This window comes from Lytechinus variegatus, chromosome 5 (assembly GCF_018143015.1).
Source record: "Lytechinus variegatus isolate NC3 chromosome 5, Lvar_3.0, whole genome shotgun sequence".
Taxonomy (NCBI): domain Eukaryota; kingdom Metazoa; phylum Echinodermata; class Echinoidea; order Temnopleuroida; family Toxopneustidae; genus Lytechinus; species Lytechinus variegatus.
The window spans coordinates 12,871,808-12,898,781 of NC_054744.1; the positions used below are offsets into that span (position 1 = coordinate 12,871,808).

Genomic DNA, 26,974 nt, shown 5'->3' on the forward strand with positions numbered 1-26,974 from the left:
TTATGAAAAGCTGAAGGGCGATTCCAAAATTGGCCATTCTCACCACACTTTTCAACCTGCTGTCTAAACAAATGAGGAACTTCAATTTGTTTTGTGATAATGATAAAGTATGACTGGGTAGTCGTGTGAAAAAATGACAACCAACCAAAATATGACCGTTTGTGAATTAGAGGTGAAAATGTCATACGGGACGCAGAGATGTCCTGTACGACACACAACTTTTACACCTCTCAGCGGACAACTTATTTTTGTTCGTAGTCTTTTTTTTCACATGACTACCCAGTAGTACTTTTTTATTACCATGAAGCAAATTTTAAGCACGTTACTAGCAATTATAATACTGATAGCGAAAGGGTTCTCAATATATGCTGGATGAGGTAAAGATTGAAGGTGCAGATATTGATCAACATTTTTATTATGAATACAGAAAAAATTTGCAGTTTATTATTGCAAGTAATAAAAAAAAGAAACTATACTGTTTAATAATATGTCCATTCATATAGTGCTGTTACTCTGAGCATATACCCAACTGCACTTTATTATGTGGTATATTATCCCGGCCGTAGCTTAATGCAAAGGGGGGGGGGGGGGGATTTTTCGCGAAACAGTTGTGTGGATGCCTTGCTAATGATGTCAGGATCCAAGGTGTGGATCCCTCTGGATTAGACACAATGGCCCGAATTCACAAACGTGGTTTTGAAAACCCACGGTTGAGTCCATGGTTTATGCAGATTTCCTTCATAAATTACGCTTAATTTAGCGCGTATCGGGCGAGTGTATAAAACATGTCCAATGCCGATGCGCGCATTTGTCACAGTGCGCCAAATTGACACCTGTTATCATGGTTAGATACGCTATTTTATTCATGAGTCCACTCTTCAAACAGTGGACTCGTGAATAGAATAATGTATCTAACCATGGTAACAGGCGTCAATCTGGCCCACTGTGACAAATGCGTGCATCAGCATTGGACATGTTTTATACTTATAACGCTAAATTCAGCTTAATTTATGATGGAAATCTGCATAAACCATGGACTCAACCGTGGGTTTTCAAAACCGCCTTTGTGAATTCGGGCCATAAGGTTTGAAAAGCCAACTTGACTATTGTGCAAAAACAATATGGCCTCTGAAATGGTATTGTGTCAAAACTGATTGGATCTGTGCCTGAATGTCCCCACTGAAATTTCCTAGCATCATTTTATGAAATATAATTATTTGATCGTTGTTTCCATATATTTAAAAAAAATCTGTCTTTAAAAAAAAACAGTTACAGATATGATGATCCTTTTACTTAAATGATGAGTCAATCCAGTTTCTTGAAACAGAAAATTACAATAATTACTATTTCATATGATGAAATACAAAAGACAAGCTGATTGCATTATTTGCATATTCATGGCATTCATAGAACAGTTTCATTGATATCTTTAAAATATATCATCCTTTTCATCCAATTTCAATGAAACTTCACATTCTGCAAGTTTAATTTTCTTTTAATGAGGTTCATATTGATTTAAGGCTATCGATTTAAATTTCAATGAAACTTTACATTCTGCTTGCTTAATTATTGTCATTTATTTAATGTCACTTTGATTTCAGGCTAGAATGTCCCTGAAAAGAACTTGATGTAGGGTTTAATCATTGTAGTTGACTGTCATCTTCCTACAAGTTAGAGCACTAATGACCTTGGAAGCTACATTACCTCTTCTCCACTCCTTTCTATTTTTTTTTCTTCCATGTTAGAATGTAAATATCTCTTTCTCTCAACTCTTTTCTTTCCTTTCCCCTGCTCTCCCTTCCTCTTCTTTCCCTATTTCTCAATTCAGAAATGGTCGTTCAGTGTCCGCCTCCTGAATGGGAGGTCATGTGTATGATCTCCAGCTGAGTTATACCAAAGACTTAGAAACGAGACCTGCCTTCTCGTTAGGCATTTGACATTTCAGAATAGAGAAGGGTAATAATAACATCTTATCCACTGTTCACTGGAAGAATGTTCCTCATTTTAGAGGCTACCCTGGATAAATAATTATTATTGTGAATCCCCTATCCATTTTGCCAAAACAAAATACCAATTCCTCTATTGCCTCTCTACTATTGTCAAACTATCAATTTGTCCTTCTTTCCTTACCTTTTCACTCTGTCTCCTTCCCTCCCCTTCATTGATGTTCTCTCCTCCCTCTTTCCCATCTCACTCCACTCACATTCCTCCTTCCCTTCCATTCATTTTCCATCATCATTCCTTCCCCTCTTTCTGCTAATTCATTGGACAAGCTTTAAAGGACAAGTCCACCCCAACAAAAAGTTGATTTGAATAAAAAAGAGAAAAATCCAACGAGCATAACACTGAAAATTTCATCAAAATCGGATGCAAAATAAGAAAGTTATGACTTTCTAAAGTTTTGCTTAATTTCTAATAATGGTTATATGCACATCCCGGTTGGTATGCAAATGAGGAAAGTGATGACATCACTCACTCACTTTTTCTTATGTATTTTATTATATGAAATATTCTAATTTTCTCCTCGTTGATCTGTGAAACAAAGTTATTTCTCACTAAACATGTGGAATTACCATTGTTTAACATATGGTTCAGTCAAGTTGGTCCTTATTGTCAAAACTGTAAAAATTGAAATATTGTATAATTCAAACAATAAAAATCAAAAGAAATAGTGAGTGAGGGACATCATCGATTCTCTCATTTGCATGTGACTAAATTGTGCATATAACTATTTTGTGAAAAATAAGCGAAAATTTAAAATGTCATAACTTTCTTATTTTACATCCGATTCTGATGAAATTTTCAGCATTATGCTTGTTGATTTTTTTTTCTTTTTATTCAGATCAACTTTTTGTTGGGGTGGACTTGTCCTTTAATATATTAGCGACAACTTCAAAGTAATGAGGCAATCAAATGCAACTTGGTTATTGCTTAGGCATACATTCAGAATGTATTTATTACACATTGCTTTAAATTTCCTACATCCATTTCTTCATGGTGAAGAATGCACACAAAAATATCACATAAGGAAGGATACATAAACATTGTCACATCATATTTTAATTTGCATACATACCAATATCTTAAGACTCCCAGCAATCAACACACAATCTCGCACAATTTAGTTTCCTTTTCAACTGCAGCTTTTGCTTGCAATGAGATTGAATCTACTGTTAAAAATACAAGATAAAATTCTCATTAAAAGGAAATACAATTCAGTTGGGATTGAAAAAAAAAATTTTATATCACAGAAAAAATTTGAAATAGGAACTGGCAAAGATTATATATTAAAGATGGTTGGAAAAGGCATCCTATTTTTGTTCAATTTTCAAGGTAGTGAAATAGAAATACTCAAAGACACTTGTTTATTAATCCAATGATTGATCTTGTTAAATAAAGGACTATTAGAAAGGGTTTAATTTCAAATTTATAATTAAAAAAAAAAATCTTGCAAGTGGTGAAACTGTAATGTATAATGCTTATGGTCAGCCATATCAATTTCTCGAACTCGATGCTATAGTGAAACTAATGAAATCAACTCCAAACCAATCAAAGCTATTATCAGACCTGCCAACCTTCAAAGTATTCTTATAAGGAAAAAAAAATTGACAAAAAGGATTATTTTAAAAAATTTGTCTCAACGTAACAATTGCCAACCTTTTGCAGTGAGATCGGTGGAAAACATGTGAAATGACTCTACTTGAAAACTTTATAATTCACCCTTTTAAACATGTGCTCGTATGCAAGAATTTACTTGTTCTTTTCATGCAACAAGTTACTGGCTCGAAAGTGATTTTTACCGGTCTGTAACTGTCAGAACGGCGCTAGTGTCACGCGCTGTGTATAATACATACTCCATGATCGAAAATATAAATAAAGTAACAAATCATACAAAAAGAGTTTTTGTGTGTTTATAGCAAAAAAGAGGAACAAATACTCTAAAAGGGAACGGTTGGCATGTCTGTATTATGTAATTTCGAATGGCTGAACAATTGATTGATTTGTAGTCAGTTTCATTGAGAGTAGAACAATGCTTTAAATCAGATCAAAAGACATGGACATACACTTCTACAAATATAACTAGTTTCATTTACAAAAAAAATGATAAACATAATTTTTAGAGTTTATATTGACAGCCACTAATGTGCACAACTTCAAATTGTTTCACCGACTACCCCTTCCACCGATTTTGGAAACTCAAGAAATGACTGTCACTGAAATGTTCAAGGGAAATTTGGAATGGTTTTCATAAAAAAAAAACATCACTTCATCTACCATTTCCTCACACACTTAAAAAGAGAAAATCCACACTTTCAATATATCTGTTGGGTAGACAATGTATAATGATAAAAAGTGCCCGAAAAGATAGACGGTACATACATTTTAGTACTTGTAACATAGAATTCTCATGAAAGTCCTAACCCTAACTGAGTTATATCAGAAGACATGTAAATATCTTACATAACTAAATTACATCATGTTCTTTTATTATCATGGAATGTTACCTTCCCTCATATGTTCCCGAAATAAAAGGACATAATTAGGCATCTTTGATTGTCAGCAGTAAAATTAAGTCTTTTTCTCCAAAATGATAAGACAATTACAGTTTTTGTAGAAAAACTGGGAGCAATGAATCTTGTAATGCCAAGGAAAATGACATGTTTGTTATCTATTACATCTCCTTACATGTTAGTTGCATAAAATTTACTTTTTTTTCTATGATGATGTATCAGTATATTCATTAATTAGTAGAGAGATCTCAATTGGTTACTGATCTTAAAATATATATTTTTTTCATTATTGGTGTATAACTTACCCTACAATTGCCTCCAATTACTCTATATGTGAACATGTGCCTATAGATTACATGTATAAGATATTTGTGTTTACAGCCTATCCACAGGATAGTAGTAAATGAATAATATCTTCAATAGTCATGGAAATAATAACTGCATGGTGCAACAATTACATTCAGTCCACACATATAAAACATTTACAATTCAAACTTACAACTTGAAGAAACATCCCAAGTTTAACTACATACTAGGTAATCTCGAACGGCATTATCTAATTTGCATATTTCCTTTTCCATGAAATAAAATTGTTCACTTTGCAAAAGAAGAAAGAAGTAAAATGCGAAGAAGAGAAAGAAGAATCAAAGTTGGAAGATAGCAGTTTGTTACAAAAATATACATATAGTTTGATTTTGGTCAATGTATACACAAACAAGTCTGCTGCTTATTTACACTCATTGCATTCCACAAAAATCATCTACTCTTACTTTTATATTCTAATTTTCAAAGAAAGAAATCATCAGTGATAAATAGTGCATATCACAAACGCACTTAAAATTGTAGATTAAGAACATGCGCATGGTCAGTGGTTACAAGTATTGTATAACTACTTCATCCCATTTAAAAATAGGGGGGGGGATACCTTACAATCAAATGAAATATTAAAAAAAATTATTACAAAGAAAAATTCAAATCACATCACCAAACAAATTTCCTTGAGCATGAAAGCACAACTTGATCAAAACAACAATTGACTCCATAAATTCTACATCATAATTCATTACCAAAAGAAAATTACTTACGCTGGTTGCTTGCTTACAAGCATTCATGCTTTCCTAGCAATCAGGTAAAAAAATCACCACCAACCAAAATAATTCAAATCAAAGTTGAGTGTTAAGATATACAATTTCAATCTTATAAGCCCTTTTCCGTTTTTTTTAGCAATACCTATGTAATTTCAAGAAAAATATAAACACTTAAGCATTCTTTTTTTTTAAAGATTATATTCATCAAAACTTCCAGCTGCTTCAGATATCAATATCCTATTAGCTCTTTATAATGGCCCCTTTACAAAAATGTATTATGTTGACATTTCTTTCCCTTGCTCCTCTTTACAACACATCCACACTCTCCTATCCCCTCCAATCAAAAAAGGCAATTTACTTTAATACCGTACATGTAAGAAGCTAATGCCCCTTTTGATTTAAAAAAAACTCATAGATTGACAACTGACCAAACTTTTATGCAGGGACTCAGTTTCATGATTATGAGGGGAGCAATAAAAAGCTCTCCTCAAATTTTTAAGGGGAGCAATAGGGGAGCACAAGAAAAAGCTCTTTTTTTGACATACAAGGGGAGCCCTCTTGTCAAATTTCAAAATGGATGGAGGAACGTACACTATTAAAGTTACAACCCACAACCAAACGATCAAATATAGACCTATGCAACATTTATCTCATCGAAATCTTTAATGTCATTCTTGCAAGTGTGTTATTGATTACAATAAAATTGTATGTTATTTACAAAACCTTGACAGAGAATGAGGTTTTCGAGTTTGATCATTGACTGACATTCTTGTTAAGCAATTTCTGAGGAGAGATAAATCGCTCTACCAAAAATGGATTAAGGAGAGTGGTAATGAGTGATCACTCTCACTCCCCTTAAAACTGAGTCCCTGTTTTATGCCAATACATATAAATGCAGTATATTAATTAAAATTCAATAAGAGCCATTATCATACCTAAATACAGTCATGCACGTCATTGCTGGATTTCTTTCTTTGAAAAAAAAACTATCTAGCTTTAAAACAAGTCCAATCAAACTTGAAACCTTTCTATCGTAAGACGCTAAATGTATAAAATCATTGCACGATGAGTAATTTACATATACATTAACAAAACAAAGAATAAATAAGACATGCTGATGCAAACGTTCATCTAAAAGATATTCCATACAAATTTTGGATGGAAAAAAATGATGTTGGAACTTAATGTGCTACTGGGTTTTGTATACTGATGTTGAATCCTAGGATGACAGTGGAACAATTACATTTATAACTACTGAGATAATAGTACATCAAGAATAGCACTTCAAGGGGTATTATTTCAAGTGCAATAGCTCATCAAATAGTTGATGAGTAACGGATATATGATATACGGATACACGGATTACTGAATGGAATTTCAAAATGAGTGCCAGGTAAATACATATCCCCGTATTCTAAAGTCATGTTTAATTTAAACTCTGGTTTTAAGTTGAGGTTTAACTATGGAAAGCCAGTTGTTACATAAATCTATAACAGTAGAGGTTCAATGTATCAGCTCATTTGACTCCAAAAACATTATAAACTGCCTGGGAAGGATAAGTATGGTTGTTACCTTCACTATTAAGGAATTAGCAAAGAGCACAGTAAACATGAGAAGCATTCACTGTAAACAAAATTTTGAAACGTTTGGCTTCCCATAATTTTAGCACAGAGTTAGACCACGGTGGAAGTTAAACCCGACTTCAGAATACAGGCCATAGAGTACAGCATGTATGACTAATTTCAAACCAACATTTTCTTCATGATCAAAAGTACAGAGCAGAGGAAGATATCAAGCTCTGTTAGCACTTTTTTTATAAAACTGAAGAGAAAAAAACATGAAATTTGGCAAACTTACAGTAAATACGCATAAAAAATGTCGGAACTGAAATAAATAACAAAAATTTATATATCTATGTACAAATCATACACGTAGTATACAACATTTTCTATGTACATGTACATTCCCATTTGATAGATCGCAAATTGCAATATTATTTCTACAAAAAAAGAATGCAGTACAGGCAAAAAAAAAAATTAAACATGATATTCATATATACACAAAATGAAATAATTTTTAACATCTTATTCTTGCTTTACAAAAGAGTACTAGATACAATATATTATTTTCATCTGACAATTATCAGCAAATTCTTGATGTTGGATCAGGCATGTAAGATAATTCCTAAACACTGGCAAGTTTTAATGTACTAGGAAATGGTGCTCAAAAGGGATATTGAAATTAAACATTTTTCACTCATTATGACCACCAAAAGTGCATTTATTATCGTTGAAATCATGCCACATTGTCAGTTTTTACTCTTCATTTATAATAATTCCTTTAAAAAATTTCATGGTAAATTTACTTGACTCTTAACACTAATGACATACTGTTAACCATCAATGGCCTGCTATCCATAGATTATCTTCTTCTTTACTGCCTAGATGACAGAACTTTGATAACTACACCATAAAAGGGGTTGCATGTTTCTTTGTACTGATATAAGTAAGAACCAAGTATCCTTTAGTACGGCATTTATCCTTAGTAGTGATGATCAATAATCTGTCAACATTAGCTCTCCATCAATAGACCAATAGATAGATGCCTTGCTCTCAGCCTCAGGATGCTGATGGATGACCTCTGACCTCCAGCTGAGGTCACACATGCCTGTCTTGACCTGTGCATGTATAGTACTGTGTATCATCAGTGACAATGGGCTGGTTGGGAATTGATCAAGAAGGCAGAAGAGCTCCCTCGCCATCTCAACTAGTGACAATCAAGCACCGGGGTTTAAACTGGTTAATTTCAGTTCTGGAATGCTGTTACTGTGAATTAAGAAAAACAAAACAAATAATCCATCACAGGTATCATTTCTTTTCCCTTGTTAAAACACATGCAACCAGAATCCATATTCAGACAGACATTACGTGAACAGACCAATAATATAATCTTATCTATTCAGAATTCAAATTTTGGCCTAGCAATTATATATTTTTTCTTTGCTTAAAACAAAGATTGCAAAATCTCAAAGATTAGGAATTGAAGAGTATCGTCAACCAAATCATAACAACAATAAATCTAAAATTCTTTATACCCCCTTTCCCTTTTCTTTTGTTAATTATGTAAACATGCTCCAAAAAGTATCTGCATCATGTACATGAACCCAAACTTATGGCATTTTAAACACCCCCTTCTCACAAATCACAAATAATAATTCCTAGCCTACCACTTGTTTTAAATTTGACCTAGCACAGAGCATTGTGTCTTAAACACTCTGGGTAATAATCATCTCAGCACACTTACCTTTAAAAATGTAGTCACACTATATACACACACACAAACTATCATGCTTCTGATGTCGATAATGTTGTCCCTCGGACAGGTGTGCTTTTTGAAGGTATCCTTAACGCTACAGACTGCCCGTTCTTCTTTTCATGTAACGAGTTCTCGTTGTGACGGTGAGGAGACCCGTTGTCAGTGTCTGTCATGGGTGACAGTTCATCAGCTTCCTCGTCTAAGTCGGAGTTCAGCCGCTCCATGGAACGCAATGGTACCTTTTGAGATGCGTCACGATTTCTAAAATAGAATTAGATACAAAAGATTCATAAGTTTATATGAATATTAATCATCCTGAGATACTAATGCACATAACTACAAAAACACACATAAAATCATATTTGTGGAAATACTCACTCCTTTAAAAATTGAATAAATTCCAGAAACATATAAATGAATAAATAAGAAAAAATATATATATGCCTACATCCTACAAAAGCGCAAAGTCTATGAATGGGTTTATTCCGTCATAATACACATATAGACGAAGGTAAAGTCGTTGCATTACAAACAACAAAAGAAGACAAAAAATTTGCCTTAAACACAAATGTAGATATATATATACATGAGAGAATAAATGAGAGTGAAATATGTACGATAAGTAATCAATTAACGACTAACTGGATGAATGAATGAAATACATAAAACAATGGATAATAATTGACAAATGAGTGAATGAATTCATAAACAGATAATGGGTGCCTCAGTAATATGAACCAATTCTATCTTACCTTTTCAGTGCAGATGGGGAATAGTGTTTTTTCTTCTTTCTGCAGCTCAGGAAGATGGCAATACAAGTAGGTATATTGCAGCAGCATAAGAGAAACACCGAACCGAGAATCCAAGGAAAGCACATATGAAGCTCACTCTTAGGACCTAGGAACAAAGATGGACATAATGCTTATAATAAATTGTATCACGCCACTTCATACCATGGAATTGGAATACTTCTCTGTATTCCATAGAATGATAGATCTGAGGTATGACCTTGCAAAAGATCAACTTGCAAAGATTGGTTAGTTAAATGGATTATATACTTGAAGCAAAGGGTTACAGTGCTGCAATTTTTAGAATATATATTCACTTAAAATTCTCTATTATCTCTTATTCTCTCCTTTCCTACTTTACCTTCTTTTTTTCTCTCTCTCTACAATACACTCAAATATCTTGGTAAGAAGATAAACTCTGAATATACCCCCCCACCCTACATTTAAAAAAAAATCACCCAGATGATGTGCAAATTTCGAAGAAAACCCCATAATTAAAATTGATGCTTTTATGAGACAGAAAATAACTTGACATCTAAAAATTCCAACTCCTACCGCCTCCCTCCGTATTCATTCCCTTTTTTGCTCTATCCATATTATCTCCTGTCAGGTGAAAAAAAAATGAAATTGAAACAGTACTTACATCCTAAGATAAACCAAATTCAACTATGCATGGAACAAATTTCAAAAACCCATCATTTTCATCTGAACAATCTTACTTAAAACGTGAGCAAATATAGTAAAACTATAAAACACAATTACCCAAATAACCAATATCAAATATTGCCCATCATAATGCACATAAATAAATAGGATTTTAAAGAATAAGATTTCATTAAAAAGACTTAACAACTAAATGATAAGAATACACAACTACTTTTTTTTCACATCTATAGCAGTATGTGCATAACAATTAACCAAAATACAATAAAAACAACTAATGGTAAGCAATTTTTCCACTGCGCAACATAATATTGCATTTATAATACAAGTATCTTAAGATATTACCACAAGCTATAGTACAAGAAGCAAGATTTGAAGAAAAAAAGATTTTTCAAATCAGATAGTCAGAACTATTATTCAATTCTATTCTAAGATTATGAAATATTTATTAATTTGTGTATATGAGTACTAACATTAACATTGAAGGTGCTGTTCAATTCAGTTTTGGGCTTAAACTGTAACTATAGTCAGTTTAATATATTATGTGAATTTATTAAAAAAAATATAAAAGGGTGCACATAAATGAGAATGGAACTCAAGCATAAGACATATTTTGGGTTTATTTCTTTTGTATAGCCCCAAATCCTAATTCCAATCATTGCCTTTATTCCAAGTTTCCAACCATAGCCCAGTTCCTTATCCTATGCTCAGACACACATTTAATCCTAATCCTAGCTCAAATCACAATTCCAGCTCTATCACCATGTCTACTTGATACATACAGCATTGTATGAATTATGTGAAAATTAATCCCCTTTTCATTGTGACATTAACAAAAAAAAAATCTATCAACATAATGCCTATCATATCAGGTATCATACGTCTTTTTATTTAAATAAGATTTTAATTCTAATGTGTCTAAAGTATATTAGCTGGGACCAGGGAATTACTATCATAAATTAGGTGGTAATTAGTATCAATTCAAAGGTAAATTTCCTACAAACTATGCTTTGTATGTTAAAAACACTGAAAATTATCTGTTACGTAAAAGCCCCCCTTAAGCTTAAATAATAAGAGATCAGTTATGTAAATTATATTTGAGTATCATGAAACATACCAATATTACAAAAGTGTAGTGGTCATTAGAATTTAAATTGACACTTAGTATCCTCTATTTATGTTTTTGTTATTATTCAAGAATAGCATATTATCATTGACTTTACAAAGCTACAAAGTTCATAACCTGAAATTTTAAGCCCATACCATGCTTAGCAAGGGGTTTAGTATAAACGAGACAAAAATGTGCAGATATCTATTTTGTTAGAGCACCCAATCAAAATCAATTTTGTTGCAAAATTGGTAAATTTATCCCGTAATTTTTTTTCTTCTAATTTTTATATCCTTCACATCCAGGCCATTTCAGGGCACTCCCTCTCAGATCACCTATTATATTATGTTCATATGAATAGAGACAGGCACTTTTGAAAGATTTACAAATATCAAAGATAGAATGGCTTGAACTGTATTGAGTATATGAAGCACAAATTAAATTCCCTGAAAGATACTATGCATTCATATGCATTATGCAGTTGTTTATAAAAAAGAATATACAGACTATACGCTTACTCTTTATTCACATTTTTTTCTGATATTTTCTTTCCTCGCTTTAACTTTATACCATGGATGTACAACTACACTGCCTGCTCATGTCTTACCCAGTTACCCTGTATGTGTACATTAATTGTCCTAGTCTAAATATGTACTCTAATCTTTGATCTCCACTTTACTTCTATTCAGACTATGTGAAAAGTAAACAAATCTTCCTGTGGCCTATTTCTTGGTTGACTTTTCTCTTCTTCAGATCAAAAAGTAAAGAATGAAAGACACTTCATGTACAACTGCTTTCACACAGGTTTTTAGTATCATTGAATTCGGACAAGCTTTTTATGCTAAAAAATTATGGGCTTAGAGCCGAGGTGTTTCCATTCATATTTAAGGCAGACTGAAAGAAATCCTCATCTCAAAATACAATATTTTCTGCATCCATTTCCCAAAAGTTTAGCATAAATGAACTCTTCGGACCAAGGATCAACCATTTAACAAAGAATTGTTGTACAGAGGAGTAAGTAATCTCTCTTACGTCCCTGGTATGAGATACCAAAGGAAAACCTGTCGTTCCCCAAAAATTAAAATCACTGTTATTCCAATTTGCTTTAACATGAGCAAAATGCCATTTGAAATAACATGATATAAATGATACTTAAACACCCGTGTGAAAAGACTTAAATACACCATCCCCAAAATTCAACTAAGCTTTATTACAAGAAAAATCACAAAGAAAAAGAAGGAAAAAGAATAACAAAGAAAAATACTAACACCTTAAATAGTTCCCATAGACTTAGAGACTATTGCCCAAAAGCCAATAACAGAAGAGATAAATATTTACACATAAAAGATATGCAAAAAAAAAAGGTTCCAAAAGAAAACCAATGAGGAGAAAGAGCCATATCCCAACTCTGAAAATCACACACAAATCTTTAAAGCAAATATTAGAATTCAATAATAACTACATTTGCCCTGAATTCATTAGGATTACTATTGGACCTACCAGTCCACCCTTTCCTGGTTAAAGATCTCATAGATCCCCCACAGTTTCCCTATTCTACCTATCCTTTATATTTTAGTGAGTAATTTAGAGACTAAATATCATATTCATGTTAGTGCACATCTTCCAGTTACCTCCTAAATTGTCCCTCATTGATGAGTTTTTCAAATTATTTTACCATTTTCATTGAGGTAGAAATTTATTGATGCTGCAAAAATCCTGTGATTTAATCGAAGCTAACTTTTAAAAAGTCTTAATATTAAAATAGTTAGTAAATTAACCATCATTTAATATAATATTCAAGATTAAATTGAATGTCAATATACTTGTCTGTATTAGTAGCATTAATTTTATATTTCCTCTATTAATTTCTATTAGTTGTGTTAACAATTAACTATTAATTCATTTCATGCAACAGCGAGCCACAATCACAGCATACTGTATATAATACAGGCAAACACCAAATATATTTCAATTTCCTCATGCTTACCTTCTTCACATTCGCCTACACAAACCACAAAACCAATAAAAATAAATGAACAAACATATCGCAAATTAAAAGTGGATGGGAGAACATAAAAAAATGAATAAATTGTGATGGAAGTTTAAGAAAGGGGGAGAAAAGAAGCAAAAAATATATGAAAAGGTATATAAATTTGGGTATAGGGGGCACAAGGGGGGTTGTTTTGGGATTTATATAACCATTTTTAATGGGGGGAGGGCAGGCATTAGGCTAGACATTTTTGGCATCACAATTAATGGAGGGAGGGGGCTAGAAAAACCCTTAATGATTAATATCCATGCTTCATCAACATATTAATACTTGGTGCTTTGCATTATTTGTTTTATATATTTTTAGCACATGCCATATCATTCTCCCTTTTCATGTTCATCATATCATGGGAGACAACTTCAAAACATAATCCAATAATATCATAAGCAAACTTAATAATCAAATACTAACAAACAATTCAAACACTGAAAATAGGCTATTCAGCATACATTATTACACAAACCAATTCAGAGCAAGAAGGTTGATATTTTATCTACATGTAAGGCTGAATGAAAATAATGACCTTCTGCTTCTCATCATGGGATATATATGGGACACAAGCTTTAACATATTAAAATTCAAAGCATTCACATATAAAACCAGTTTGGGTCTGTCTAATCTTTGAGTAGTGATTTGAAAAGGATAGTTAATTTTTTTTTCAAACCTATCACTATGAAGAAAAGTTGAGTTGACTATAAAGTGCCAATATCGAGAAAGTGGAACTGAAATCCCTGAATCTGTTGGCTTCAAGCTCTCTCTCTCTCTTTTAAAATTGAGAATTTCAGACTGGTTATTTTTTCCAATAAAGCAATCAAGCATAACAATTGGCAATTACCCCTACTATCCTTTTCCTCAGTCATCATTAAACTGTTTCTAAATAATCTTTTAATATCTATTTTTAAATACCGATAAAGGATAATTACATGTAAGTTTTATTCAGGGATATTATGGAAACAAAATTCATTTTCATATCTCTACTTTTAACATCAAAACTGATGATATCTAGTTAAATGACAAATGTAGATTGATGATCCGAGGCCAATAATAGTAATAATACTACAGTCAGTATTCCAATTGTCTAAAGATCAAGTATGCTTTCAATCAATTGATAACTTGGACTGTATACTGTAAAGTGGAATACCATTTACAGCAAATAAATACTCTAAATTTCAAAGATTTAAAATAAATCCAGATCAGCTATGAATAATGACCAGCCAAAAATTTGATTTACTTTTAATCCTTAGGATCAACTTCTAATCTAAAAAGTTTTGAAGTCAAGTCTTTCAGCTTAAAATTTAAATCCACAAGGTTTGAATCTTTATCCAATGACTGATCACTATTCAAAGCCAATCTGGATTTATTTTAAATTATATGAATTCAGAATGTATGGCATATATCCCCTGAAAAAAAAATCAAATCTACATTTTTACTGAAAAATAGTCATATAAACACACAAATAATATATATATATTTGCGGTTGATGATATAATCCGCATTATCATCTCATTACTGCAAATCATTCGATACAATTATGAATATTTACATATAATGAGTATACTAAGGCATAATTATGAGAAAGTAAGGGGAAGGAGCAGGGAGGGGCATGTGTGGGGGGGGGTGGTGGGGGTCAGCTGGGAGGGGGGTATGAAGTTGATGGGATTAAAGTGAGAATGAATATAATAGATTTGAAGGGAAATCTATGTAAATGGAAGAAAACAACGTTATTTTAAAATTATTTCAAAATATTCCTTAAAAAGATAACTTGATAGAATGTGTATATATGTATGAATAAATGAATTTAATTGAATATATGTATCAAAATGTCTGGGTTTTTTTGTTGTATGGACTTCCAACCTTTTTTTTTCACACAAAGTGATTCATTCAAATAATGTCCAATTCCAGTTGAGATGCAGGGGTCTGATATCGACATTTTCAGTTGGAAAAATTACCCGGGGTCAAACTTATTAAATTCAGATCATTTCCTAATAAATCACTTGAGGCATTATTTTTTTGCATTGTATCTAAACTCTTTCATGCTATAAATCTCTAATATCAAATACAAATTGCTGTATCCATATAATTTATTTTGCAAAGGTCCAAATTAAATCAAATGAAAAATTTATGTACATGTATATTGACTTCAAGAGATTTTGTTTCATTCAAAATTATTTCAAAGTAAGAATATTTTTGAATCATGCTGCATGTGAAAATAGGAAGAGTTAGGATATGAAACATTATATTCATGGAAGAGTCTCGGTTGTTGATCCTTTTTAAAGGAGATTCATGAACCATGCATCATACACCACATCATTACAGGAAAGGGGAGTATCTTTAGCAATATTAAAGAGAGGGAAATCCTGCAAGCCTTGTCCCTCTCTGTATAAATATAATTGTAACAATTTGAAAAATTAAATAAAGCATAAAATTGTGTTAAATAATGTAAAATATTTGATTCAGAAGGGGGAATATAAAATGACAAGGAATATCACAAAAGGACAGAGATTATGACTCTGAAAAGTCACACAAAATGTGTAACTTTATAATATGGGGTAGGTACATGTACATGTCATTAGTGATGTCATGATCATATGGGAAAGATACAGATGAATATGAAATTAGTTCCTGAAGATACCAAAATGGAGAGATTAGAATGTGTTTTTCTTTTTTCATGAAGTTAGCTAAAGACTACACATGAGAATAGCATTAGCTTGTATGTTGACTGATTCCTCTTGTTCTCCTAGATACATCTTTTCAAAGGAATGCAAACTGTTGTCTTTTCCCTTTAATAATCATTGGTCTCTTCACTACACACAAGTAGAATGAAGAATGGTAACCCATCTTTTGGGGACTGTCTGACTTTCATCTCATTCTATCACCAAAGCATGGCATCATTCGCTTCCCCTGGTAAACGTTACAATGATTTCATGTATATGTCTATAGCAGGCATGTTCTTACCAACACACCAAGTGACCAATTTGCTCAGCACTTCCACTACAATCCTGTTAGTTTTTCTTTGTCACCATCAATAATGTTCAAGAAAGATGCAATGGTGATATTCTATGCTCTTTTTTGTTTAAATTAAAGTTGCATTTTTTTTAATGCCTATGTATCTATTATTTAGATTTTGACATTAACTACATGTATGTGGGCATTTTCACGGTAACTGATGTTACACGGCACAATTTTATACACCTTTCATTTGTTGTTTTAGAGATAAACATACACACAACACAATGAAAAGTGTGTAAAATTGTGTCGTGTAACGTCAGTTACTGTGAAAATGCCCATGTGCTAAAACAGAGTCATGTAAAGAGTTGTGCAGCATTTCAGATAGCAAATGATTCCTAATCAAATCCTCTACAACTAAGAGAATTCTGTCAGATCATGAAGAAAAAGTCATAAGGTGGAAAGGCTTTTTTTTTCAATAGTATGTTCAACAAGGAAAATTTACTGAAAAAGTTCTATCTTGTCCTATTGATTTTGAATTATGCAAAACTCTTTCATCTTCAATATTCTCATGTCTTTTTGTTAATTGATTCTAGAGTACTAATTCATTACTCCACTAGATTCTACTGGGAATCCAGTGCAAATAAAATGATAGAGTGAAGCTAATATATAAGTCACAATAGAAAACTTTCAAAAGTATTGCAGTAATGCTCTTTTTTTTGTGATCCGAAAGCATTTTCTAAGGTGTGTTTCATCTATAATGGTGATATATTACCCCATCTCTAATATATTCTAATACTGTGATAACAATCATGCATGCGACAGTGAAATATTCCTTGTTTGATGTTATACCAATTTCTAAACAAGTACAATTTCAAAGTATTATGCTCCAGAGTAAATCCAACTATTATTTCATTGTATCCAGCATTTCCTTTAAAGGGAGGGTCCGGGTTGAAAGAATGTATAGGTTGATAAATAGAGTAGAATTCACTGAGCAAAATGCCGAAAATTTCATCAAAATCGAATAACAAATAATAAAGTTATTAAAGTTGAAAATTCAGCAATATTTTGTGAAAACAGTCGTCATGAATATTCATTAGGTGGGCTGTTGATGTCATATCTCCACTTTCCGTTTTCTTATGTTATTACATAAAATCATAATTTTTTCTTTATTTCATTCTTGTGTTGATAATATGCCTTCCTTATAATGAAATAAGTTGCAGCAATAAATATCTAATGCACTAAATCAGTTGTAAATCCAATCTTTCTAGTTCTTGGAGGAAAAAATTTGAATGAACTTAATTTCATATAATAAAATACGGAAGAACAAGTGGAGATGTGACACCATCAGCCCACCTAATGAATATTCATGACGACTGTTTTCACAAAATATTACTAAATTTTCAACTTTAATAACTTTGTTATTTGTTATCCGATTTTGATGAAATTTTCAACATTTTGCTCAGTGAATTCTACTCTATTTATTAAGCTATACACACTTTCAGCCCGGACCATCTCTTTAAGACTGAAAAACTAGGGAGAGAATGACTAGACTGTTCTGATAGATTGTTACATGTAATCACAATCATTTGCATGAAAAGGGAAATGTGGTGTGTGGAGAATGGATTCACTGCAAACCTGTTGATATTTCTGTGAATATAATGTGTGTACACACTGGCAGAACCACAACAAATGCAAGTGATTTTACTATCACTATACAACTTTGAATGACTTCACATAGGGAGTAAACTTGATGGATTATTACTGTATTCTAACCTAACTTCCGAAATTTTAAAAATGACCTCTGTGACCTTTGACTTTGCCAATAAAGCAAATCATCATCACTAAAAAAATGCATACATGTGGCAAGTCTTTAAGTTGATTTAACAAGCATTTGTTTGTATATCACAAGTACAATTTAAAGGAACAAAATGACCTCTGTTACCTGTGACCTCATGTTCTAGAAATATGGGGGCCGTTTCATAAAGCTGTTCGTAAATAAAGGGCGACTTTAAGAATGACTGGTAAACCTTTCTTACGTGCTAAACCATCACTGATTCAATATACCATTTACCACAAGAAAGGTTCACCAGTCGTTCTTTAAGTCGCTCTTAATACGAACAGCTTTATGAAACACCCACCTGGTCACATTAACATATGCATATAAGCAAATTTTATTCCTAAAATGTTTCTTTGGTTATTGCAAAGTACATATTCAGGTATTTAATAACCTCTATGACCTTTAACCTTGTGACCCCCCAAAATCTAATCAGATCTTCATCCCTCATACATGAGCCAGGTTTGAAGTTGGTCCCTTACCCTATAGGTATCGCAAAAAAAACAAACGGGATGTAAAGACCTACTGACGGAAAACCTGAAGTCATCCAACAAGATCACAATCAAAAGATGCATCACTATGTCAATTGACTGAAATCTGAGACATACTGAATGCTGTTACTTATACCTCGGTCACATTTGCTCTACGGCGGCCGTACGGCAAGTTAAAACCAGCCGGTTTAACATTATGTATGAGCTACATAGAGGTGCAGTTTGTATAAAAATGAATAAAATGGCTGTTTACGACTCGCCGTACAGCCGGCGTAGAGCAAATGTGACCAAGGCATGAATATGAATCTATTTTCTGAAAACATGAAGGTTACAATAATGAAACATACTCTGCCATGGAATATCTGCTTAATGACATTAATCATGATTATATATACATGTACATTGTACTTCAAATTCCACTTGAGAATCAAAATTATTAATTCTTCCTGTCTAATTTTTCAAAATGACTGAAAACGCTTTAATGAATCACAGCAACTGTTTTAGTTTCTGATCCTGATATTTGTTCAAAGCCAGCTTGCATTTATCACTTTCCTTTCTAAACAACTGGCTCAACTTGTATTTTTTTAAGAGAGAAATCAAAACCACAATCAAGCCTGATCCTTTTGAAACCACATTAAACTGTCACAAGACAACGCTAGGATTTCTATTTTCTCAGGCTGTAAATTGAAAGTTGTTGTTAATTAGTTCCGTCATCCTGAATAAATACTCTTTCCGATTTGCGTACAATAGGTTTCACATTGTCTGAAAACTGAATCACTTGGCATAGAAATCAATCCCAAATCTTGACGTAATTTTTCTGTTCGGATTATTCTCACATTCCCCTTGGAAGTCTAATTCATCCTGTGATTTTTTTCCCTCCTCTCCTATTGTGAGAATATAAACAAATCCTATCTTCATCTTTTATATGATACATTTTATCCCACTTCCTTGTTTTTTATTCCAATGGTATCAATTTCTCGGTCAATAATCTCAATATCTTGAATGAAAATTATTATGTATTTGGGTCAGACATTTTTCTCATAACTGTGAACACTTTCTTCAGATACGATATAAAATATCAAAGAACTAGCAAAAAATGTTTGTGGAATTCTTTTTTAACCTCAGCCCTATTACTTTAGGTTTGGTTGCAATATATTATTGTATTCCCTCTCCACATTCTGTATATACTAGTTCTATCATAGAAATCAATCCCATAAAAATAAATCAATCCTATAAAAACTATATTGGCATTGAAAGCATTACCTTTTATCTTCAGCATATTTTGTTACTTGTCTATTAGAGAAGCCAATACGTGAAACTTTAAGATATACTAGTTCTATCACATATACTATGCAATAGATTTTGTTGCATGATTTCAATCATTTGAATTAAGTACTTCAATATTATTTTCATGCAATACCATGCTATTATCACTTGTCTGGGTGCACACGAGCAAAAGTATTATAAGATCAAATTCATAATCCATATCGAATGCAGTAGCATTAGCTGGTAATGCTCGTATAAAAATAGCACATGCATTTTAATTCATACTGGGTCTTCGAAACGCCAATAAGATCTATTCTGTAAAATGTAATCAAAAGGAAATAAATTGCACTGCCATCTCATTGGATGTAATCAGGTATCAATAAGATAAATTCTATAAGTATGTTAACAAGAAAATTATTGTATAAATTACACATCAATGTAGACTTCTTTGCTATAAATCTGTTATTTTGTAACTATAGGTTAGCTAATTGACAACCTTTTTAGCATGTGTGCATGATTTTTCTTTTTTTTGTGTGAATATATCTATGGCATTGACATGCAACTAAACTTCTATGTTCTCGACTACCCTTAATCATATATTCTTTTTAATTGACAAACTATTTACAAATCTTTACTGAAGCTTGCTTGTTTGCCATGTGCAGCTTTAAGTTTTAATTTCAAGTATAATTTGCAATATAAATATTTGTAAAGAAAGCATTTTGATGATCATTTTGTCATCTTATCCAGACATTTGCTCGAATTAAAGAAAATGTACCTTCTTTTCTGTGTATGATAGGACACATTATGTACTTACAAATCAAGTAATCTTTTTTTTGATAAGATATATGAAAAGGGTTTGTGACAAACCATACACATATACAAAAATATGACTCTATGAATACCTAGAAATATATATAAATATATGATTATATTGAATATTCATTCTACAAATACTGCTCAATAATGGACGGTACAGACCCAAATACTGATATTGTACACAAAAGTTTTACATTTGTACATCCATATGTATACGATTAACAATCTTGTAATACATGTGCATTGGTTGTAAATATTTCCATGTATAATTGTCTGACAAACTAGGACATACATTACATCAAATAAAGATGCATGTGCAATGTACACTTCATAATGCATGCAGGTAACGAAAAAGAGATTGTCAGTGCTTAGAAAAAAGAAAAGAAAAAAAAGAAGTAATTGTGTCTACTAATAAATCAAAAAATAATCAGAGTCACATCCCAAAACACCTCCAGTGGGTTACAGAACCTATTCCTATTAAAACATGAAAGTAGAGAGAAGGGTGTCGACTCCTAACATCACATCACATTCGCAAAAAATGGCAACTGTCCATTGAACAAGTCCAGGTGGATGAGAAAGATGGTACTTTATTGCGTACTTGCAGAGCATTTCAACAGTATGCTGAAAAACTAAACTTGGCAAGGTCTCAAATCTGGAGAGGAGCTTTTTTTAATGAAATATCTGATTTCACATACCAAATATGACTCAAATCAAAGACTGGGGGAATTGCTATCAAGTGAAATACAACCAAACTCCAGAAGGCATTCATGTACTGTTTGCTAACAGCTGCTCCCAGATCTATTACCAAGGTCAATATACCCAAAATGATAACAAAATATCCTGGGTCAATTATCATAATCAACTAATCAAGACCAGGGGAGCGTTTCATCAACATTTTTGTCCGACAAGTTGTCAGATCTGACATCTTTCCTTGATTCTGATTGGCTGAGAGACACTTTTACTATGATAACTGTCGGATAAAACATCTGACAAATCCTTTCATGAAACGCTCCCCTGGGGAGTGTTTCATGAAAGGACTTGTCAGACGTTTTATCTGACGTTTTATCTGAGAAATCCTTTCATGAAACGCTCATGAAAGGACTTGTCAGACGTTTTATCCATCAAGTCCTGTTTTACCATAGTAACAGTGTCTCTCAGCCAATGAGAATCATGGAAAGATGACTCAGATCTGACAACTTGTCAGACAAAAATGTTGATGAAACACTCCCCAGTTATATAAGTGGCTAGATCTCACTTCAAGGAAGGGTTGGTAAAAGTCCCATTCTCAAGCTGCTAGATATCCCTCTGTTAGTAAAACACACCCTCACAGCAAACCATAGTAGGTGCACCATGTGCATGGGGGGGGGTACTGGAAGGAGTGATGAAAGTCAGGTAAGAGGTGCAGATGGAGAATCAAACCATTTAAAATGTGAAACCAGAGATGAAACTCAATTGAATAACAATCATTTTACACAGCTTCCTCAGCTGTAATAACGGAGACAATAACGGAAGTCATGAATTTCTGAGAACTGGGGGGGGGGGTCTAATAATACAAGTGACATGGTATATTGAAATATTTCCACAATCATCCCAAAAGGGAAATTACATAACATCTCATATGAAAAATACTAAATATTGCAACTTCCATAGAAGAATTTCAGGGCTAGCTAAAGGTGTCATTTTGTAAATTTGCTTTTTTGCTAAAATATCCTACCCCCTTTTCAGCTATCCATCTTAATGCTATAGTCTTTGTAATTTTTAAGAATTAAGTAAAAAAAGAAAAAAAAATGGTTCATTGCCAGCACAGCTTAATATATTTTGTTGGAAAGCTGTGGCTCAGTAGTACTATCACTTTCATAAAGTATCAAAAACAATTCACTTTATAATTGTTTGGGTCACTTGTCATTGCCCATTTCCACTTTCAGGTCACTTGTGATTGCCCATTTCCACTTTCAGTGGTATCAATACTATTTCTTCTTAAGTAGTTCAGAGTTATTATAGATATCAAACTCAAAATATCTTACTGAAACCAAAACTGAAGATTATGTGTGACAAAGGGCAAACTGCCTTTGAAACACGATGGGAAATCACATTTAGATTTACATCCACTGCAAAGTTTTTAATAACTATACTACTATAAAAGCACAGCAAGAAAACGCTACTTGGAAGAGAAAGAAATGATGCATGTACATGTACCTTTTAACACATTATCAAAGGACTTCTGCAAGTTCAAAACTATTGGTGAGTGGGATTGTGTTGGTGTGATTAGGATTCCTTGTAACACATCCAACAGTTTAAAGCTCAATTAAATCATATTAATGTATATATAATTCCTACAAGTGTGTCTCTTGCTACTAGGGGTATGGCTTCATTCTATTATAAATGTCAATAAAACTTGTGAAATCCCTCTGACTATAAATTTCTTTGGTCACTTGAAGCATGATATACAATTTTTTTCTTCAGGCAGACCATTGCTCCCTAAATCAATCACAAAAAGGAATAGTCGACATAAAAATTATTTGCTCAAAAGAGGAAAAGGAATCATTCAAACAATGCAGTTTTTAACCCCCCCCCCCCACCTCGAACGATTCTTTCATTTGACTTTATAAGTTTGATTTTATTGCGCTGTATTTTAACCTTATCAACAAGTAATTTTAAGGACATGCTTTCAAGCATGAAGCAGAATATACTATTCTAAAGGATGGTGTAGATTTTCCTCTGGGGGATACCCTGGTGTTTATCATAGAGTGTCATTTGTCTAATATACGGTAGGACATCTTCCATGTTTTCCGATCCCTGTTTTCATCCATCAAATAAATTCAGTAAGATGTCTTCTACAATAAAACAATATCATTTTAAAGACCCAGCTCTCTCTTTTTTTGTGAAACATGCAATGAAACCTTATGTTGTTAAATAAGCAGTGTGTCTATGTTAATTTTCTGTGATTTGTAGCAGCATTGCAAATATAGAGTACATTCTATATTTCATGAATAAGATGACTAGTGCTTCATGACTTCTCTATATAGACATTGGTTGTTAGAATTTGAAATGTAAATTTAAAATTTACTAAGTAATTAGAAAGCAGTTTCTGCCACTAAAAATTAGCAAGTCGACTGATTTGAAATGTTGGGGGCATGTGTGCTTAATTCAAGTGTGTATATTATCCAGTCGCCTACACAAGGAACCAGGTGGCCCCTGTACAGAGCGTATGGGATTTACATAATTCAGCAGTCAACGGTTAACATGATAACGGGTGACGTGAATTGGGCAGAGGAAGAACAGCCGAACCTCGTAGAAACTGAGAGCTTTAGAGAAGTAAAAGCCAAGTGGAATACACGCTTGCCATGATAGAGATAACGTCAGGGGTGGGTGTTAAGCTGGGGCGTGGTGTGTCGTTTGATACAAATCGCAGAAGCGTAATTAGAGAAGCCGGAGGTTTTGAGATGGATGTATTGCTTGGTATTGAATGGGATGAGAGTCAGACAATAATAATAATTGAAAAAAAATCGGCTTTGAAACAAAATCATATAAAATTGAAATTCTTGAAATGATGACAACATTTGCACCAGGCCGTTTCTTGCAAGCTGTTCTTTAATTCATAAACAGACATCCCAAATTTAAATCACCCAATATCAGGCATTTTGAGTACAAGAAAGTGATCGAAATCAGCAATTCCTTACCTCTTGAATGTTGAAAAGAATTTGATTTGATCGTTAATGAGAAGGAAAGGAGAATTTTTCCTCCTTTCAAAGTCAGAAATCAACATTTGGATTAAAATGAAATTCAAAGAGATGATTTTAGTTCTATTTTGCGAAATTTATGAATTGAAATTTGCCATACAAGAAACTTCCCTGTGAAAAGATTAATTCTGTATTATTCCTTCAAAATAAAGAAAGAAAGAGAACAAAGAGGAATCTTGACATACAAACTTGTTGCTGGCCGCTATTCGGCGACTGGAGTGTGGAGTTGAAGGGATTGTACTCGGTGGTTGTTTGCGAAGTTGTTGGTGGTTGTGGTGGTGGAGTTGTACGGGCCGTTAATCGGATGGAATTGGTGGTGGTGGTCAAGTTTGGAGGAGATGGGGGATAGGTGCCCATGCTCTCTGTAGAATTGTATGTACCGGTTTGTAAGTCGGAGCCGGGCGTTTTTCCATCGGAGCCCGTGGTCATCCTTGGCGAGGATGGCGTCTGATCGGTGGTCTCACTGGCCGGCGTGGCCGGGTTGGTCTGGATCGTCGGGGCTGTTGATGGCAGACCAGGAAGACAATCACAGGAGGAAAAAAAAAGATACACACGCACAGGCAACACAAAAGAGAGCAATGTATAAGTGATCAGAATATATCACAGTTTATTTCCAGAAGCTCTCCGGGAAATGATTACTTGTTAAACATATCACGGGCCACGAAGTTATATGAAATCTTATTTTGTTAGAAAAACAGCTGTGAGATTCATCTGCTATAAACTATGTATTTCTCCCCACCATCAGAATAGATTTGAGGTCTCTTTTATCATCCCTTTTCATTGGGTGCAGATATGGGGAATGTGTGGATGGGGAGGGGACTTTTGCTTTATAAACTCAAATGAAATAATCAAAATCAAATTGTGAATTGATAATGGGTGAAAATGTCATAATACTGTTCCAAAATACCATGAAAATAATCAAATAAAGAAACCAAGGGATGAATGTGTGTATTTAGTGGACTGAATCAGTTAAGTTTAATTTAGAATGCACGGTGTGAGGCCAAAAAATAGATATGTAAATAATTTACACTTTAGTAGTAAGAAAAAAATACAGACATAGCAGGCAATAAATGAGACTACACTGATACTACATTGATCTAATTCCACATGCAAAACATAATCACACTAGTTCATGGATAGTTACTGGCAATTTCATGCTAAATATACAGATACATAAAATGAATAATAGCTCTTTAACTTTCATAGCCTTTGTAAACTTGGACCCTTTTCTTTTGCAACACCACTTACATCAAATTACCAGTGCTTCCAGTTTCTTTATAATATCATGTTACTTTTATTTTTAGATATATAGTTTAATGAATCTATTACTAAAAATAAGCCTTTTTTATTGCAAGAGTTCTATTTATTTTCTTTCTTTGAAAATTAACTCAAAATAAATGAAAAATCTTTGTTCTAAATTGAAGAGGAAACATAACCCATCTAAAAAACTAATGATATCATTGTCTGATGCACATATTAGGCTTTGGTGGTCATGACTTCAAGCTGTGCTTTGCAATTAGTTCAGGAACAAAGCTCAACTACCTCATGAATATATCAGTTCACATAACCTTTAAATTATAGAAGTTTTATTCCGAATATTCCACTAGATGCTTCTCGTGAAATTTCTGCCTTGTAAATGAAGGAAATATGAAACATACATATTTATATTTCATTGCTTCTAATCTGAGTTCCTTTCAAATATTAAAGCTTATAAAAACCAAAGACGTGACATTATCTGGGCCATGGTCTCTATAAGCTCATATACTACATTTTCATCCCCTACCCCCCTAAAAAAATATCCCCAGGGCAGACCCTCTATAAATTGAGTAAACACAAAAGAGGTAAAGTTCCAAATTACATCAGAAATGACAGTCATATGAAAATCCCCCCCAAAAAAAAAAATATTGAACAGTTTTGTGAACTGATTGATTCCAAGAGGATGTCATATTGCGAATGAATAATGTTGTATGGTTGTGTTAATTATTGTCAAACAATGTGGTTTTACTTACTTGATGATGCTACAGGACATGCAGCAGGATCTCCATTTGCTAGATCCATTATTCTTAATATGAAAGGAGGCAAAGAAAAGTAATCATTAGAATTCTTTGTAGAGAGCTGAAGATTCATCTCTACCAAAAAGGACATTGGAATTTTAAGCAAAGTTTGTGTCACAAACAAGTACAGAAGAGTAGATGCTTAGTCGGTACTGCTAGGAAATAACATGGCACACAATTGCATGACAAAGTAAGCAGAAACACTGCTTCAAGTAGTTAATATTGTCAGAGACTCCCTCGTTATTTTAAATCAAAAGCAGAAAATGGCTTACTATAGTTGGTTGAAGAACATAAGCTTACA

The 26,974-nt window shown here is 33.0% G+C and overlaps 1 protein-coding gene across 5 annotated transcripts in view; it reads right to left on the minus strand.

Moving 5' to 3' along the window:
* Window positions 1-2,931: 2,931 nt before the first annotated feature.
* LOC121415379 (semaphorin-1A-like) overlaps window positions 2,932-26,974 on the minus strand; it is a 50,692-nt gene continuing 26,649 nt past the window's right edge. The window contains exons 11-16 of one of the 5 annotated variants that reach the window (XM_041608569.1): window positions 26,629-26,681; window positions 24,805-25,119; window positions 13,461-13,475; window positions 9,667-9,811; window positions 8,903-9,175; window positions 2,932-8,424 (exon numbers count right to left, since the gene is read on the minus strand). In XM_041608569.1, the coding sequence (XP_041464503.1) occupies window positions 8,944-9,175; window positions 9,667-9,811; window positions 13,461-13,475; window positions 24,805-25,119; window positions 26,629-26,681 (760 nt within the window). In that variant the 3' untranslated portion in view covers window positions 2,932-8,424; window positions 8,903-8,943. The remainder of the gene's footprint in view (window positions 8,425-8,902; window positions 9,176-9,666; window positions 9,812-13,460; window positions 13,476-24,804; window positions 25,120-26,628; window positions 26,682-26,974) is intronic. The other 4 variants (XM_041608572.1, XM_041608570.1, XM_041608573.1 and 1 more) reach the window with 4 other exon arrangements.